At 35.2% G+C, this 19,278-nt stretch overlaps 1 protein-coding gene across 13 annotated transcripts in view; it reads left to right on the top strand.

Annotated features, from left to right (window-relative positions):
- Positions 1-19,278, top strand: part of ANKS1B (ankyrin repeat and sterile alpha motif domain containing 1B) — a 437,905-nt gene that overhangs the window by 75,125 nt on the left and 343,502 nt on the right. For 12 of the 13 annotated variants that reach the window (XR_004409587.2, XM_033010256.2, XM_033010249.2 and 9 more), the window contains 3 exons: positions 416-517; positions 8,902-9,012; positions 12,022-12,197. Coding sequence is in view for 12 of the 13 variants with exons in the window: in XM_033010256.2 (XP_032866147.1) it covers positions 416-517; positions 8,902-9,012; positions 12,022-12,197 (389 nt within the window). In the remaining variant the exon portion in view is untranslated. The remainder of the gene's footprint in view (positions 1-415; positions 518-8,901; positions 9,013-12,021; positions 12,198-19,278) is intronic. The other variant, XM_033010250.2, reaches the window with a different exon arrangement.

The raw sequence follows: 19,278 nt of genomic DNA on the forward strand, positions 1-19,278 counted from the left end.
TGTACTATGGATAGAAAATCCTCAATGAATCAGAGCACTTTGGGGAGAATTAGAATCCAGGAATGTAGGAAAAATATTCAGAGAATTTCTTGATTTTATAAAACATTATTTTCCAGATGGCTGTTTCTTAGGAACAGTCTGTTAAAATAATCCCAAATTTGGTTTAAGAAGCTTACTTTCTATCCCTATGAGTTACAGAGACATAAAAACAATCCATGTCAGCATGTGAATTTTAGGCTACTCAAGCTTTAAACAGAAATGGATGCTGTACTTCAACTATAACACAGCTGTTAATCTGCTACAGTTATAAAACTGCTTGCATTCAATTTGCCAGATTATTGAGTCTGATATACCTCATTTATAAACCAAAGCACTTGGGGTTAAAAATTCCACCACAGATCATTTTCTTTTTCAGGAATTGATACCAACATAAAGGACAGTTTGGGTAGAACAGTTTTAGATATTCTTAAAGAACACCCATCTCAGCAGTCACTCCAAATTGCAGCTCTACTTCAAGGTAAGTCACATTCAGTTATATATTTGTTAGAGACAAATCAGAATAACATGGAGGAATATTAAGATGTATAGTAATTTCTACTCTTTAAATATTTCATGATACAGAGGAGTAGTCATTTGAATTAAAAAGAATTCTTGTTTGCTAGATACATCAAAATAAGTGGTTGTATATCTGAATTTCAGAGTAAACCCTTTCTTATTGTCAGAAAATAGACATAGCACAGTTACTGTTTGTGCATTCTTCATGACAGAAACACATGTTGTCATATTTCACTGCAGTTCCATTAATTTGTTATGGTAAACTGCAACTGAAATGCTTGATTTGTTCATAAATAGCAACTATGACTGAAAGATGATGACAAATTTTCAAATCATTTCATTACATTTTTCTCATTTTCCATGAATTTAATAAAATAAAACCCAAAACAAACAAAAAACCAAATAGGCAGTAACTCTTGTCATTATAGCAGAGATATAATTTTGTACATGTTTGTTCTCATTCCTCATTTTACTTTCATGGTATAAGACTGATGGAATTCCATTGTTTACTTCAATCATTTACTCTAGAAGATGGCTGTAAAGTGATAAAACATGAGCTAGTACATAAGCATTAAACATGATTCCTTCTTTTCTATGGAATTTGTTCTCTGCATTTTCAGATTAGTCTTTCATTAACTGTGTTTGACAGAGCAGTTCCCTGCAGGTATCAGTGCTGCATCTCCAACTGTATTGATTATTCCCATCTTTAAATAAGCCATTTTAATCGGTTCTGTGTTGGTTCTACATACGAACTAACTCATGCTTCAGTCTCCCGCATAACTGTATTTCATAAGAACATTTCCTAGAGAAAATGAGGTCATGTGGCCATACTGTGTCCTTCAGGTTTACTTTTCTGAATAACTTCTGAACTTGCTAGCCAGCTTCAGTAAAGTTTTCCAGCGAGATGGTAGAACGAAGATACAAACCTCCTATAATGAAAATTTTGCAGTCTCGAGGAGAGGTATTTTGGTAAGGAGCAGATTCAAATTATAGCTGAAGTTCGCCTTGAGGCCTTCCTCTCTCCCTCCTTCTTATTTTCTTTTTTTCCTTTCCCGCATTTCTCCCCCTTCCGCCTCCTCTACTTCCAGCTACACAATTCCTTTCTATATTCCCTGCTTACAGGAGATTTTAAAGTGATTTGATGCAGTTCATGAACGAGTAAAATATAAAATATATAATTGATTACATCACCTATATTTAGTAGTATGTAATAATAATAAAGATAAGATTATAATGATATAAATATACATTTGCTTGCTTTAATGAACTTGCCTCCTTTGTGATTCAGGTCTCAGAGTAAGCTCTGTCCCAAGTAACTGGCAGAAATATGCACCAAAATGTGGGAAGAAAGATATGGTTGAGGGAAGTAGGATTTCCCCATCAACAGAATTGAGTTCCTAATTTGACTCAGATGTATGGTGAAACTTCATCCTTTAAATCCTCACTGAGCTGCAGCGTGCACATACCACCATGTAGAAGAAAAAAGGGTTAATATACTGAAACTTCTTCAATGTCAGGAAAAGGGCCAATCAAAGCTTCCACTTTCTTAGACATGCAAACCAATCATCCTTCAGACACTAATCTAAGATTTATTAAAATGTCCCATCACCAACTAAACCACTTTTCATTTTAGTATCTCTGTATTGTTCCATTTTCTCCTTAGTGTGATAACCTTACACTCTCAACCATACTGATTAACAAAGCTTTTTCAAAGTAAACTTTCTCTGTGAAAAATAGAGCACCCAAACCCCTCTCAAGGGTTTGTCATGTTGATGGATCAGTTTTTACCTTAGTTTTTACCACAGAAATGTATCAGTTTCAAGGCTTTTTGGTGCTTTGGCATGCAATCTTTTTCACATGTCTGCCTTGAAAATATGAAGACTGTTTAGTAGTTTCAGCTCCTATTAGTCTGACAAAACTGTGCTTGTAACGAGCAGCTGTTTATTTTTGCTCTGACTGCCTTATAGTCAGAAGTGATGTGCAAGGATGAAAAATGTTTGCAAAGATGCAATTCTGAATCTTAAGAAAACCTCAGGAGCCCCATCAGAACTCCCTGGTGGAACCCGCTAAGATATCAGCAGAGGGTTCACTGAAGCTTTAGCCATCAAAGATAAATTTTGAACTGTGAGCTGAAGTTGAAAAATAAAATCAGGAGTGGCAGGATTCAGTACTAGCACTGTTGATGATACAGTAGACCTAACCTCCTCTAAAAATCTAGCTGAGTATAATCTTCACTGAAGTGTGGGTATTTATCCTGTTGTAGCTGAAAAATCAGGGAAGCACTGGGATTTTGGGAAACCTGAATGTACTGTAATTGAGTTTGGCTTCAGCGTTAAATTAATTCCATGCAAAGAAAGGGCAATTGCTGAGAGTTAGTGGCTTTCAAATACATTCCTGTTAAAGGTTCTGGCTTCAGATGATTGTCTAGAGATGCTTACATGTCTTCTTCATGTATATATATGGGGAAAAAAAATTCAATTAATGGCATCAGACATACACTAACTAGATTTTTGTAAGTTTCTTCCTTTTTTTTTTCTTTATGCAGACACAATGGCATTGAATTCATTCTTTCACCTTGTTGCCAGCATAGAATAAGATTTTATTGCCTAGCATTCTCATTAATTTTTATCATTTCTCTCTTGCATTGTTACGAGTGTTACTGTACAGTTTATAACATTAACATAGCATAATATTTGTCCCTGACACAAGATGTTAGTTTTCAAAATATAAAACAAAGGCTGAAAGATGCATATAAACAGATTGGCAGAAACAGACAAGAAAATAATGTGACTGGTATTACTGGTGGGCCTGATAGGGTGTTCTGTCCTATATGCAGAGGGGTAACAGAGTCGTAAGAAAAGTTTTGTAAGAAAATTATTTGATTTTGAGGATATTTGTGAGAAACTTGTTTGAAGGAGAAGAAAGTAATTTATGTCTTTAGAAGCAGTCAGTGGAGGCAGTAATACTAAATCTGTTCAGCTGATACTAAGACCTACAGGACTGGTAGCCTCCTGTGAATGAGGCCTCCAGAATTTAAGAATTGTGGATAGAAGTTTCTGTTGGTGTTCTCTCTTTTTTAAAGAATATTTATAAAACTACTTTTTACTGATTATAGGTTAAAACGAAGCAAAACCTTTGCCAGTGAGGTGTTAGAAGTGATCATAGTGTTTTTATGTTCTTTACTTTATATCTTTTCTCACTATCCTGAGGAGATAGGAACTGAAGTTTTTGCAAAAAGTATTTTTTTGTGTGTTTGCAAAGTCTACTGTCTTTTTGGAGATTTTGGTGCATTATCTGATAGAAGGAAAATAAATAACAAAATCGCTTTAAAGAGCAATGTAAAAAAGGCTGAGCTATACACCACCTGAATGTTTTTTCTAATGCCTGTTAATTATAGATGGAATTATTAGAAATGACAGTTCAAGTTTTCATTCTTTTTCTTTCATGTAAGTCCCATCATTTTATGTGTCTTGCTCAGGTCTGAGCTGCATCGAACTCAATTAAAAATACTTATTACAGTCTAGATTCTTTATGTAGTAATGAAGAAATGGCTGTTTAGGCATTATGTACTTGAGCAGAGAATTAGAATACTGTGCCAAGTAAGGCCAGTCTACTGGCTGCGTTTCATGGATATAGGGAAACAACAGCATTCAGTCATTCAGTGCTGAAGCAGTTAACTGTATTGGCACTTAGGGCTTTATAATTATGCATTGAAGATAAAAGGGATGTTGCCAAGGCTAGTAGGACTAAAATTAAACCGACCAGCTGTGTTTTAGTTTTAGCACATGTGAACGTGACGCAGGTGCATGCTATACCATCTTTCAACTCTTTCTCCACAGCCCACTATGCTCTCTATTAGAATCTTGCTCTTTTACTATTTCTGGAAGCAGAATTCTTGTTATTATAAAAAAAAGGAGATAGTAGATAAACAGATGAAAAATCACATGAGCCCCGGGAAGGGACAATAAGCTCTGACGCATAGACAGTATGGAGGGAGATGTAATGGAAAGCTGTTTCCTCTCTCTTCTGCTGAAGCTGCTTAAGAACCTAACATTGTTTGTACATGTTACCAAATTATTCATAAATGGAAAATGCATAAGCAGCTGCAGAACCAGAACTCCTTTCTTCTCTCTGCTTAAATAGCTTTGGTGTCATTAGCACTGACTTTCTTTTGTGTATTCTCACTCTCTCTTTCTCTACCTTCTCTTTCTATGGACAAGTAGATCTTCCATTCCCTTGAGTGCAGGAGGCCAGCCTCACTGGAAAGATGAAATAGATTTCCAGTCAAGGATTTAATTACAACTGTGTGGGATTAAAATAATTTGGATCTCAATATCCCTTTGTTGTTTTTTTCTGGGGACTTCTCAGCTCCTTTTATAGGCTATTGTGAAAAAGCTGTAGAGTATTAACTGCTTATGAATGAATTTAACTGTTGTTGTTTTGGGGACTGAAAGCTTAGCTACACCCTTGCCTATCTCAGGATCGTAGCAGTACTAGAGTGCATGTTTCTGTTTATCTTCCCTGAACGCATGCACAGAAGTCTCCTTATGTGCCTATAACTTAATCATCTACTGATTTCATGTTTCTCTAGGATTAAGTTAAACCTGAGTCATTCAGAATTGTCCTCTGAAATTTCAGAGACTGAAGTCAGCCCAACTTCTATCTCAGCTCAAGTCTGTCACCTTAGCATATCTGATGAGAGCAGTTACCAGTCAGTTTTCTCTAACTGCTGCTGCTGTAAAGAAAGAGGAATTGGGTCACGAAGCCTCAGGTGGGCTCCTCCACAGGAGAGCAAGTGAGCTGTTTTGGGAGGAGCTTTTAGAGAGCTCAGGGGCTGGGGCAGGACTCAGTGGAGCTACAGCTGCAGAATCCTCAGCCAGGTCCTGGGAGACCCCTGGGGAGGGCAAAAGGTGCTCTGAAGATTGCTGTCCTTCAGGAAGACACAGAGTGAAGGAGGAGTAAACATCCCCCTTCAGGGACACTGACTATGGAGAGGAGAGGTTTCTAAACCAGTTTTATTCCTCCCATCTAGTTACTTGGAGAGCCTTCTGTTTGAAAAGGTGAGTGCTCAGATTTTTATTCTAAACAAATTTTCCTTTTTAAGAGTTTAAAAAGCCTTTTGAACTCTTCCGGGGAAGTTACTTTAGTGAGAAACTCTATGTGAATCCACCCCATGGCATGGCTGAAGTAGTTTCTAACAAAAAGGGAAAGGACCGCCTACTTCATTAAAAAAAAAAAAAAAGAGAGAGAAAACTAAGTTCTTTGGTTGTTGTTTTTTTTTTTTTTTTTCCTATTAAAAGGAAAAGTAGAAAGTGCTCTGAGGCTAATGTAGCCATTATTCTAAAAGCTAAGGTTTATAAATAAAGCAAAAATCTTGATCCTCTCACCTCACTGAAGAAGTAGGACCTAGAGGAGCTGAAGTTAGAGCAAACTGTGCTCTAGAGCCTGAGCTTTTACTGCCCCTGGAAGTTCAGCAGCAGCTTCAGCTGAGCTGGGCCATGTTCCCTTCCTGGCTGACCTTCCTGGCTCTGACTGCGGGTGGAGAGGCAGCTGTGTGTCCCTGCTTGCATGTTAATGCTTTCCCTTCTGCTGGTTTTGGCCTAATCAGTGTTAAGAGCAGTTACCACTGCTCTTTTTTCCACTACTGTGTGACTAATTTTATTCTATCCCTTTTTGAGCATATGGCCCTATTTAGATTGAGTATGTCTATGTTAAAATCTGATAACTGTAGAAAAGGATGCTACTAAGCAGGCAATTTTAAAAAGTTTCTTAGTATTAATCCTCACTGAACTGTAATCTGCTGTTTGAGTCAACAGAAGTAAAATATTCCATTCTTCCCAAAGTGGTAGGGTGAGGAAACATCTCTGAAGTGTGTATTAACATATGCTTCCTTCACCTCTTACACACTAGTCATGCTGGTTGTCTTTGGAACACGGAACAGGATAACAGTAAGCTGGTGAAGGAAGCATTATGAATCCAACAGGTTGTATCCCAAACAGCCTTTACTCTCCCCTGTTGTAAGAATGACAGGCTTTTCTCTAAACTCTGAGACCACAGCTGGGGAAACTGTTCTGGTCATTAAGTGGTATAATTGACTAAGCTTGGCTTTGTTCTGAATTATCTTTCTTTTTTTGAGGAAAGTGATAGAATCCAGAGCAGCATCTCAAGTACACCACAGTCAGAGCAGATGATGGTAACAGTATCATCTTTTAAAATAACTTTGGGCAGGCTTTGAAGATGAATTTTTAGCCAGCTGCAGGTGAATAGAATTTGGTTGCTAATGAAAGCATCCACTGCTTGTGTGCACTTTGTCTCTTAATATAGATCACCTGTTTTGTGTCTGTTTCTTTGATAATATTATGGGTAGATATATATTTACCTAGATGTAAGCCTCTCACAACTGAGTCCATGTCTGTCTGTCTTGTACGTATCTGGTAGAATTTTCAGTACTATGAAACAAAGTTAGAAGTAGAAGTCTCACAGAAGTCCAAAGTTTTAAGGGTTACACTCTTACAAGGATGGCACACTGCTGGCCTGTTCTAAACCTCTACACCGTACCTTGTGCTGAGCCTTTTGTAGAGGTTTTCTGTAAGGAACTCTGCAGTTTTTAAAGTGAGTATTTATAAGACTTATGTAGAACTCAGAACTACCCTTCAGCAGGTAAGTGCATTGGTCTAAAAGTAGGGCCTGAAAAAAGAATAAAAATAGAGTATTATTTTAAAACCACAGTCTTATATGAATCTCAGGCAGCAAGATTAAAGTTTTTCACAATCTCCCCTGTATTTCCTTTCCTAATAATACCTGTAGTGATCCAATAATTTTAACAATCCCACCTGGTTTAGGTTTGCTTTCGGACAGTTGCACAATTATCAAGCAAATATCTACAGGCATTCATTAATTTTTTCCTTTTATTTTTCTTTGGCTCTAGCTTCCTTTTTATTTTTCCTCCATTTTGCACATTAACTTGACTAGTAATATAGCTGTATAGCTCACAGAGCTGGAAAATATTCTGGAACATTTTGTCATGCTGCTGGTTTTCTCATGGTTTCTTACAGCTTACCTTTGCTTCTTTGCTTTCAGCACTACACAAAAAAATAAAGTGCCCATTTTCATATGAAGAAATGTATGACAGATATCCAGGGGACCATTGCCAGTCATCAGACTTAATATATGACACTTTCAAACCATACATTCTTTTAAAAAAAACTCAACAACCTGCAAAGTATTCTGAAACTGCATGCTGTTCTCTGCCATTTCCCATTTCATTTTCTTAGATGTCTATTTTTATCACAGATTGTATTTGGGTTTTGGGATTTGTTATTTAATCAGGAATAACAGCAAGCTAAACAAGTGCATTGTAGACTGTAGAAATTAAATCAGGAAGATTTCACTTCCCAGAAACTCTTTAGCCCTTCAGTGTGATATTGATGAAAGCAGTTATTGTAGTTTGCTTTTGCGTGTGTTGCAACATGTACTGTTGTGGTTTCTATCTGGTATCAGAAAGAACTTGTTTAAGCAGCTTCAGAAAATAAAGAAAATGTAGGTGCAGAATAACTGCCTGAACTGAGAACCAGTCAATATGCTGGAAAAAAAGCACCACTATTGCATGAATTAATTTATAATTTATTATTTAATATTTGTCCTACAATAACATTCATTAAGGTCTTGGTGTTCCATTGAGCTAGCCTGTGTACAACAGTACATGAAAATATATTTACACAAAAATAACAGTAATGAAATTGAAGTTTAGGATGCTCATCATTCCACATTTCTCAGTTTATAAAAACACCGTTATGAAGGCACAAGGGACATTTTAAGGAGAAAAATCACAGAAATTTTAGAACACTGCTTTTTAGACTGCTAATTTTAACTAAATATTTGAGATTACATTATTTTTCCTCATGTACTATCTCTGTGCTGCAAGCAGAATATTAGGTTTTCTTAAGAGTATCAATACATATACTTACTGTGAATATCCTGAACATCTTGACTAAAACTTCTTCACAAATTTAGAACAAAAGAGGACTCTTTCAACAGTAATAATATAATGGAATAGTTACATAGATATTTCAAGGAGATGGGAAAAACACAGGGATAGTTGCTGCTCATTACTTCTACAATGAAATTTCTGTAACAGTTTCAGCAGATTAAACAACTGACCTTTATAGTGTGTTGTAATACTTTCAACAGATGATTCCCTTGCAGCACTGTTTATGAATAATTACAAGATTGTAATATGAAAAATTCGAAAGGCTTTAATGAAAAATGAAGTAGCAAATATACTTTTGATTGGAATAAACCCCCTTAATTCAGGAGTTTAAGTGTATGTGTATCTTTAAATTGCAGAATATATGGAAACAGGAAATTCAAGTATTTCAGAGGAACGCCCACGGGAATGCGCAGAACATCAGTCTTGCATTTTGTCCCCAGAAGTTCCTCCGTCTCCAAAGGCTAAAAGTAAATATGTGTACTCTGAATACAGAAGCCGTATTGAACTTCTCTTTAATATTAAAATTATATTGTTAGCACGGTCATACAATCATACCAAATGAAACAGAGATTAAGTAAGTTATTGATATTGAGAAGCTTTTTTCCACCCTGAATTACCTATCTTGACTACGTACGCTGTAATCCGTGTCATATAGGAAAGCGAAGAATTATATTCTCAGAAAGGACAAGTTACTGATGGATTACAATGCATTACATTATTTGATCTTAAATTTTTTTATATTTCCTGACCTTACACATTTCATAATCAAGTAAAACAAAAGGATACTAGATACGTCAAAATACTCAGCAGGCATTGCTCATGTTCAAGCTAAAGATTGAATTTACTTTATCTTTCCCAGTGAGTACCTCTTCCAATTGTGTTACTTTGTATGCCTCTTCCAAAGGTCATGTGTGTACTGCTCTTCCATTCATCTTCTAACATACCTTTCATATACCATGACTATCACTGTTGTGTGCATGTGGTTCCACCTTATGCTCTAATTCACTCTTTACACACCACAGCCACTTAAATAGTGCATTTCCTGTGTAGTGTCATCCTGCTCTTCCATTAAAATCATCCTCCTGTAGAACCAAATATGACTTCTGCCTTCCATAATCATCCAAAGTAAATGTAATTGACTGCTTGCAAATAACTAAGGCTATCTTTGTTTTTGTTGTCTGTGGGCCTCTTTGTTGGGCTTTTTTTTGGTTTTGGTGTTTCTGTTGGGGTTTTGTTTTGCTTTGTTTTGGTTTTTTTACATGTTTACAGGGAGAGGTTTCATTCATGAGAAAACTAAGCTTACTGCTGCATGCCAGACTCTGATCTTCATAGTGATAGTAAAGAAACACTGTAGTTTAACTCATGTTTCTCATTGGAGTACTTAACGGACATAAGGTATATGAAGATAAATAATTCCTTTGAGATTAGTAGACTCATGTAGTCAACTACCCTATGCAATAGAAATGTTTGTCCTGAAATTAAGTAGTAAATATTTTTGAAATGCGGTTTACTTCTTAACAATAACGTCATGATCTCACCTTCCTTGTTTCCACTTTCATGGTGTAAATACTGTAAAACACACTGGCTGGCTTTTGCTTGTCTGTTGTGTAATTTGATTCTAAAGGAAATAAATTGTACTTGATTGTGCTTCCCATCCATCTGTCTGCCATCCTCTGACAATCTAATTTCAAATAATTTAAACCAAATTTGGAAGAGGGATAGCCGTATCAAGTACCTGTGATTTTCATGAAAATAGATAGATAGAGGAGAGAGACCTTAATTAGTACCTGCACTGAAAGAAATAGGTAAAACTTGCCTTTTATGTATTCATTCTGTCAGCAATCAGTCAGACAGTGTACACTTACTCACAGCTCAGTTGGCACCCTTGCAGTTCCAGTTTTGTCACACAGAATTAATTCTTGTCCAGTAAGAAATATTGCAGGCCATATGTGGGAGAACATGGTATTGGGGACATAACCATAATTTTGTAGGAAAGGGTATTTCTCTTTCTTTTCAGGGCACAGTATCATGATTTTAGAATAGATCTTAATATTTATGTATTTTACTTCCAATTTTTATTTATTGTAATAGTAATCTGGAATAATTTCAATTTTCTAATTAAAAATCGGAATATAAATAACACCAATTATATCTTTGTTTAATTTACAAGTTTTGTGCAAAGTTACCATTGACTAAGAGTAACAAGAGTTTTGAATGCAAAATTTCTGTTACCTAGATATTAAAAGGCAATCAGATGCTTCTAATTTAACAACTGTTCTTAGCTATGAAAATTTTAGTCATAACTGCCATAGTTGTAATTTAAAAAATATTTTGGAATGTTTATGTTTACCTAGCATAACAAATGGTGACTATGAACAAAAATGACACAGAAAGAGCTCTAAACTGTTTTTCCTTTTCAACATTTTATTCCCAAAGATAAAGTAAAATGGAATTCTATCTTTATTTTACCAAGTCTAAGGACTATAGTTTCCAACAATATGACTCTTGTAAACCTAGTTAAGAGAAGAGGTTTCTTATTTGCCCCTGGAAAAACTTGTCTTTCATATTTTCATTGCTGTTACTGAAGATAGCTGTGTAATACATATGCAATAGATTATCAGAACCTGATGCAATTGTTCATAACATGTAGCTTTTTACTCTGTGGAAGTCTTGCAGATGTTAGTGGACTATTTGTAGAAAACTCATCACTCAGTGTGATTCTAATACTTATTAGTACCAGTATTTCTAATAATAGCACTCAGTGTAAACATATAAACCCCATTATCTTACCATTCTGGTAGCTTTCTTAACTAAAGAGATCTGATAAACAGAAAACATGAAATACAATGCAGAATGCACTAAACATGGGTTTCTGATAGACTTACACAGGGAAGTATGTTTTAAACTTGTGGGTTTTGCCCAGTATATCCTTCCACCATTCCCTTTAATTCTGGGTGAGAAAGAATTGTTTATAAAGCATGTCCCATACTTTGATGGAACAGATGTGCATTCTCAGAACTGTAGTTCCAGACTACTTACAAATTATGAAACCTGTGTAGTGTACTAATTGATCACAGCAACAAACATGAACTAGATGCAGAGTATGGGATACTTTTTGAATGTTTGTAGAAACTTTCCTTTCTTGGATTAATTTTACATTGTTGTATAGTTGCTATTTCTAGCCAATTTTCAGGATTAGAAAACAGAGAAAGGGTAAGTAGATATTGTAATTCATCCTAATGAAATGCAAGGTATAGAGGAATGCAGAAGTATGTAGATTACCTCCAGTGATTCCCATTCTCGAATGAGATGACATTATTTTTCAGGGGAGAATTGTGCATGAAGATCACTGTTTAGATGATAAAGCATAGGATATAACAGATACTCAATAAAATTTAAAGAATATGCATTTCCTTTTTAGGCATAAATTACCCTGGTATTCTAATTATTTACTAATGGTGTGTCTGTTTTTAAAGGTGAAGCTGTGACTGGAGAATTGTCAAAGCTCTTAGATGAAATCAAATTGTGCCAAGAAAAGGAATATTCTTTTGAAGATCTGTCTCATACAATATCAGACCATTATCTGGACAATTTTAGTAAAGTATCAGAGGAAGAACTTATGACCAGTGGAAGCCAAACCAAGCTTAATGTAGTAAGTAAGATGGGATACAAAGAAAATATATTCAGTATATTTGCTTTATTTATGGCACATTGAAGAAAGAAATAGTACAAGAGTGAGAATAGAATATTTTATAATAGAAAAAAATAATACAGCATGTACTCATCACAAATTTAGAATTTAATGTTCCCCTTTGACAAAGATGCTGCTTACCACACATCAGAATGGCTTTTTATGACACCACTAATATGACCAAAAGTTCAGGTTAGTTGTTCTTTTGAACATGGAGAGTGCAAGGAAGGATTTTTTTAAGCAATCAGTTGAAATCAGTATGCTCAGTACTATACCGAAGACTAAACACTTACAGAATCTGATCAGAAGTGCCCCTCAAAAGAAGCAGCTAAGCATCTTCAGTTATGATTCTTATAGATTTTATTTCTATATAGCTTTCCCAGTAACCTAATGCTATTAAAGACTGAGTCTCTAATACTGAAACTTATTGTGGTTCTGATACTTCAGTGATTTCCAACTACAGTTGAAAAAATTACTTCATTGCTACTAATCCTGTGAATAAAGTGCTCTAGGATTCATTTTTAATTTACAGTGTAACAAGGCTTTTTTTTTTTTTTTTTTTTTCTTGAATTCTCTTTCTCAATAAGTAAACTAAATGGGATTGCCCAGGGAATAAAGCACAGAACAGAGGCAAAATGCTAAATTTCAATTAATGTTGTTCATAAGTTAAGAAAAATTATGTTCTCATATATGGGGAAAAATCATGGCAAGTTAAGAACTTTTGTTCTAGAGGATTTATTACAATATATGTAGACAGAATTAGATTTACAAAGATGGTTCGGTGCCCTGAAATGCAGTAGATACTTTTGTAAAGGCCTTATAGGTGTCTGAATGATTAGGTACATAACCCATATTGAAGTCAGTCTGAACAAGGTACTGATCCCATTTAGACATTTTTATACATCTTTCTAGTGTCTCTCTGTATTTAGGTGCTAACTGCTATTTAAATCTGTTCAGCTGCTGTTTTGCAGAAAATGTAATCCATATAAGTCTGTCTACTGAGACTGAAATTTGTATAGCCCTAAATGAAATACAGTGTGAATAGGAGGTATTCAGACACTAAGTCTGTAATTTACATGCATCAGGCAAATACAAAGGTAAACTAGGCAATATATTTTTTGAGATTTCATCTATTTGTATATTGAATTAGATGTGAAAACAAATCTTCAAAAATGGGAACTTTTTAAAGCATGTTGTGGTGTTCTCCTATTAGTGCACTCAGTTTTTCTTTCAAAGAAAAGTAGAATCAGGATGATGGGTACATACTTCCAACATGAGGTCAGGATGGAGGACAGAGCATGTTTTCCCCTAGAGTAATCCCAACTATACAAGCCTATATTGAAACAACTCTTTGCTGTGATGTGGGATTTTCCTGTTTGTTCTAAAACATCAATTTAATTTTTTAAAGTATTTTAAGGTCACTCACTCTGTTCACTTGCTACCTGGCTGCCTTGCATCAAAAAAAAAAAAAAAAAAAAAGAGGTTGCTCCCTGTTTTGACACACTATCTTTTAGTTTTGGGGAAGTGCTGCCTTCCCTTGGTGTGTAGACTCCCTGTATAGTGCTCGAGTGATATGAAAACCCACACACACTGTAAAGAGTCATCAAAGAGTAATCAGAGAGAAGCACTAAAATGAAGAGATACGTTTAGCTCTGAAAATGGGTGCAAGGGTGAATGCTGCCAAACTACTCTGGGGGCAGGACCAGCAAGCATAGTGGTGGAAGTGTGACAGTAGGGTGATGACTGAAGAAACTTAAATGAATATTTATGTGTAAGAACATGGAGATACATAGAGAAAGAGAGAAGTGGAAACATATATAGATCTGGAGAGTCAGAAATAGATTCCTTGGATGTGTATTAAAGAAGATAAAGATTCTTATGGTTTCTTCTGACTTTGGTTTTCTCCTCCCTGGGAAGCTTCCATAAAAATCTCAGTAGGGTAAGTCGGGTCTTCTCTGTTGTCTGTATTTATTCAGCTCACAGTCATTGCTGCTGCATGTGCAAGACCGTACGGAAAGAGGGGCAGCACAGGAGTGTGGTAACACCAGAGCACAGACTCTTTCTCCCTATGGGACTGAATGTTTTCTTTCTGTTACCAGCTTCAGCACAGGGCTAAGAACTGGTGTACCTCTACAAGCGAGCAGTTACTGCAGGTTCAAATGAGCAGCTTTTCCCCCCGACTTTCATTGCTGACTGTGCCAGCATCCGCTCTGAAGAGGTGTAGAAGTCAGGTCCTTGTTGGTAACGTGTCAGATGATGCTGATGCAGGCTTTTCAACTTCTCCTGTAGTCCAGTGATCTGAACAGGTTCCAAAACCCAAGTCATAATACTTCATGACTCTTAGGGAGATTCTGCAAAGGAACTGGCTGCTGGGAGATATCTGTATTTTTTGCATCATGCTATTGTTCAGAGAAATAGGAGGCCAAGACTGGGGAATTTCTGTTTGGAATAGCAACTTGTGGTTCAAAAATTTAGTAAATTGGAGCAAGGAGCACCAGAAGCAACCTCCTAAGGATAGCATGGGCATGTGAAGAAGAAAGCATCAGGAAGAAAAGTGTATTTCAAAGCATTTTTTTAACAACTGGCTCTTTTGAAGAGGGCCAAATCACCTGTGGTACTGCTCTGGCTAAATAAAGTTTAGATTGATTCAGGACTGCAGAAAGGAGTGTTTGCCTATATAGGATCTATACCTGGAATTATCTCCTGAATCAAAGTGCCGACCTCTTTTATTTGAAAACAGAGAAACTGTTTGTGTTTAGTGTAAGAACAGTGATGATACCTGCTTTTCAATGCAGTAGCTTGACAGTAAAAAGCTTCATCTGGAAAGTGGTAGAGTGGCATTCAGTTCTCCCTATGGCATAAGGGTGGGTTTTAACATCAATTTTATAGTCTCCCAAATAAAAGGACCGAGCATCAGTCTGTTGATTCCCCTCCAGTATTCTTTTTGGATTTTACAACCACTGGAAGAATAGCAGTGCAATCCTGAGAGCAGGACTTGGGACTCCCTATTGACTAGCAAATTCTATTACTTTTCTGGCCTCAAATGTCTTGCATTGTTTCTTGCTCAGTGATACAACATCCATAGAATACTCCATTTTCTTTTGAAGAAGTTGTGGGTTGAAAATCTGTTAAGTCAAGACTAGAATTGAATCCATTCTTCCATTTGCTGATTTATTGAACAATTAGTCATACAACCATATAGAAAGTTGTTCTGATATGTTTGGACTAAGGGACTTCCTTCTTTTCATCAAACTTTTGCATTGAAAACACTACACATTTTATTACTTAATATGTTTCTGTTGACCAGGTATGTGATGTGTGACATAAGGCATTAAAAAAACCCAACAGGTTTATGTGCTTACAGAATTTTAAAATCAAACAGGAAGCAGAGTTTGCACAACTCTGAGGTGAGGTGAAACTGAAAAAAAAAGCTTTCTGAATGAAAATGTTGGGTTTGGTCACCTTAATTCCAAATTACTAGTCAGCTCTGTGTTGACTCTTAAGTTTCCTCAGAACATGGAAATCTAAATAGAAAAATTGAAGGGCAGGATCTTGAGGACTGGAAGGCATGATCATTTGGGAGGAGGAGGGTACAGTGGCGAAGAAAGTAAAAGTAAGGAGAATAACAATAGACACCATAGTGTAGATGTGAATAGGAAGAGATCTGGAGATGAGTAAAAACATGCCCACAGGACACTTCCATTCCAAAAGCTGAAAGGGAAACTGGGAAAATTTTGGGGTTCTGGAAAAGTAGACCGTTAGCTTCCTGAATGAGAAGAACAATTAATGAAGAGGGTGAAAACTGCGAATGCTTGTCTGCTGAATAGCATAAGTCAGATGAGAATAAATTAATGTGATAATTTATTTGAAGTGTACATTATAAATAATAAACTAAAGAAAGTCAAGTTAAAGCTACACTGGTAACTATACACTCAGGGCTTGATTTTGCAACTCCAGCTGTGTTACAATGTACTTCTGATGGGCTGTCATGTAAAATATAAATTTCATGTTTCCTAGCCTATCTTCACCAGTAATTAAAATGTGTATTATGAGATAAAGGACAACAACACCCTGTTCATTGTCTCCACAAAATTAAAGGCCAGATTGGACATAATTTTGCAACTGTGGGTTATTGTGCTACTTTACAGAGAGCTCAAAAAAAGCATTTATATACCTAGACATGATTTTAGTTGGAATTGTCTGTTTTTCTCAAAGGCTTGTACACTGGGTGGGTTTGATGGTGGATTCATAGATTTTTTTATTGCTAGTTCCTGTCTGCCTTTATTTTTTCCCCATTTTGGTCATTGTGGCTTGAATACCCTCTTTAGTTCCCCTCTGTATGCAGAGACATGGCAAGCCTGGATGACTGCGGTACAGGTGGGCTGGGAAAGCCTTATACTTGTGTATTGTTCAGTGCTGACAGATTACAGTTTTTCTACATTTACTAAGTGCAAAACTTTCACTCCAAATAACTAGGATTTGATTGTTCAGCAAGTCAGAAAAGGAGCTGTGCTTCAAAATGTGTTCCAGAAAACATGAGGTAGAAAAAGATGTAGGAAAAATCCTTGGTTGTATCACAGTTTAGTTAGCTTAGGTGTTTTCTTTTAAAAACTTAAGCTGTCTTAAGTATGATTGCTAGCAAAATCAACTTTTGACAATAACTTATAGTAGTTTCAGTTTGTTTTTCTTTCTTTTTTTTTTTTTTTTTAAAAAAAGTATAATTTAAAAAATATTTATTTTCCAATAGATGGCAGTCTGGCTCAGTAATTTCAAGAACAAAAGCAGCCATCTTATATAAGAGTTTTCCAACTTTTTTCAATGCTACATTAAAAATGCATGATTTTAGCACATTTGATAGCAGAAAATACTTAAAAACAAACACCTATAATTCTTACAAGAGGAAAATTTGTTGAACATCATGCCATAGATTTAAACTACAACCTAAAATATCAAGACTAAATTTAGACATGTATTATAACAGAGGTTACACATCAAATGTGTATTCAAACAATCCATCTCAATTCAAGAATAAGTAAGAAAATGTAAATAGGTATCACTTGCGCTGCGGCAATCCAGAAAAATTAACTGTGTCAGAAAAATTAACAGAAGAATGTCAAAGTATATATTATAAGGAATCTTCCTGACCTGCAAGTAAATTGCTTTAATTTAGATTCCTCTGCCCTTGGAGTATGAACATCATTACTAGTTTCTTGTGAGGTCTGAGGTTCCTGTGTATGTATTCATGTGAGAACAAATTATTCTCAATATAATATTAAAACCAGAAATATGATCTGTTTATTGCAATGTGTTTCCTTATTGTGTTTCTTAATTTTCAAAAAAAAAAATCAGAAAATAAAAGTATGGGCTTTTTGTCCTTATAAGAAAAAATTCCTGTGGACACCAGAGAATGATATGTTACTTTTTATTTGCTTAGGACAGCCTGTGATTGCAAAACAAAAAATGGGTATTAACAGAGTCTACACTTCCATATGTGGGGGTATGAATATAAATATACACACACTTGCAAGATGTACATGTTGGATACGATACATCTCACTCTTTTCCTTTCATAAACTCAGTATTCTATTTTCATGATTTCTTTTCTTAAAATTATATCTTAAAATTTTCTTAAAATTTCTTTTCTTATTCTGTGTTCAAAAGTTTATTCCAGTCCTTAGTTAAGAATGAGTTTGAGAAGTGTTGTTTTCTTTTCACTTAGTAGCAATAACTATTCTCCATATTTTTTGAGAAGTCATGAGAATTTTTGAACTTAAACTAATTTTAAAATAATAAAAATCTGCCACATATCCTTAAAAAAAAAAGTGAAGCTCCAAATTGAAGTGTTTTCTTCAGATCAGTCCCTTTAGTCCTGTGCAGTAAGTGGTTGCTTTCGATATTTGCTTTTACATTTATGCTGTTGTGTTCAGAAGCATAATACATAAGCTACATTGATGTGCAAATGCAATATCTTACTGGTTTTGGATGTGTGATATGTGTTAGATTAAAGACATTGTTCCACAAAGTGCTTTTGTGCTCTTAACAGCAGAGTGTACATGCAAGGATTTTACTTAATTACCTCAAATAAATACTGAGAAACTTGAGTTATAAGGTACCTGTTTTTTTTTTTTTTTTTTTTTTTTTTGTGCTTGAAGAATAAAACTGAAGATAGTAAAAAGTTGTTGGATTATAGTGACTACACTATAGAGGTATTTCATGGAAGTGGCAGCAGAATAGCTGATTAAATTTAATGTGGTTATATAATAGATAATAAAGGCTGGCAGCAGTAATTTAAATTTAAACAAGAAAAAACGTTCTGTGTAGTCTCAGGAAAAAGATTTTGATTTCATTTTAGGCATATAAATGTCAATTTCTGCTTACTTCTGTCATCCAGAAAGGGAAGTTGATACATACTTTAAGAGAGAGTGAAAAAAATAGTTACTTAAAAACATCTTACAGTAACATTGTTGAAAGCAATAATGGTACATATTCAAAGAGAAGATTCACTTTTTTCTTTCTTATGTCGGAATATCAACAAGATGAGGGTATATAAAGCCAATAAAACTATGCTCATGTTTGGTTTATATCTAAGGGGAGATTTGAAAGCATAGATTTGTGTGTTTTTTGAAAGAAGATGGCTGAGAATTATAAGAGGTGAATACGATTTATGCACGGTCCTTTAGAAGTCAGTTATTCTGATTTATTTTTTTCTCTAAGGCAAAGAATTATTTTTGATAAAAAGTAGACATATAAAAAGATTTTTTTTTTTAATTTTACAAATAATAATAATTGGAATTTATTGAAGAATATTGAGGTAAGTGATTTAGTAACAGTATTCAATAATAGTGCTGTGTTTTGCATTTTTGTTTTGTTTCTAACATAACATTTAAGTAAATCATGACTGGGCTGAATTACTATAATTGATAAGACTGAACAAATATGCTGGAGTAAAATGATTGCTATCTTGTATCAAACAGGGTATCCTTTAACAATGTCACACACTTGCATGTAGGCATTATTGGGACAGTGAGACAAAATTCCACGT

Source organism: Tyto alba, unplaced genomic scaffold (assembly GCF_018691265.1).
Source record: "Tyto alba isolate M040663 unplaced genomic scaffold, T.alba_DEE_v4.0 Super-Scaffold_2, whole genome shotgun sequence".
NCBI lineage: Eukaryota > Metazoa > Chordata > Aves > Strigiformes > Tytonidae > Tyto > Tyto alba.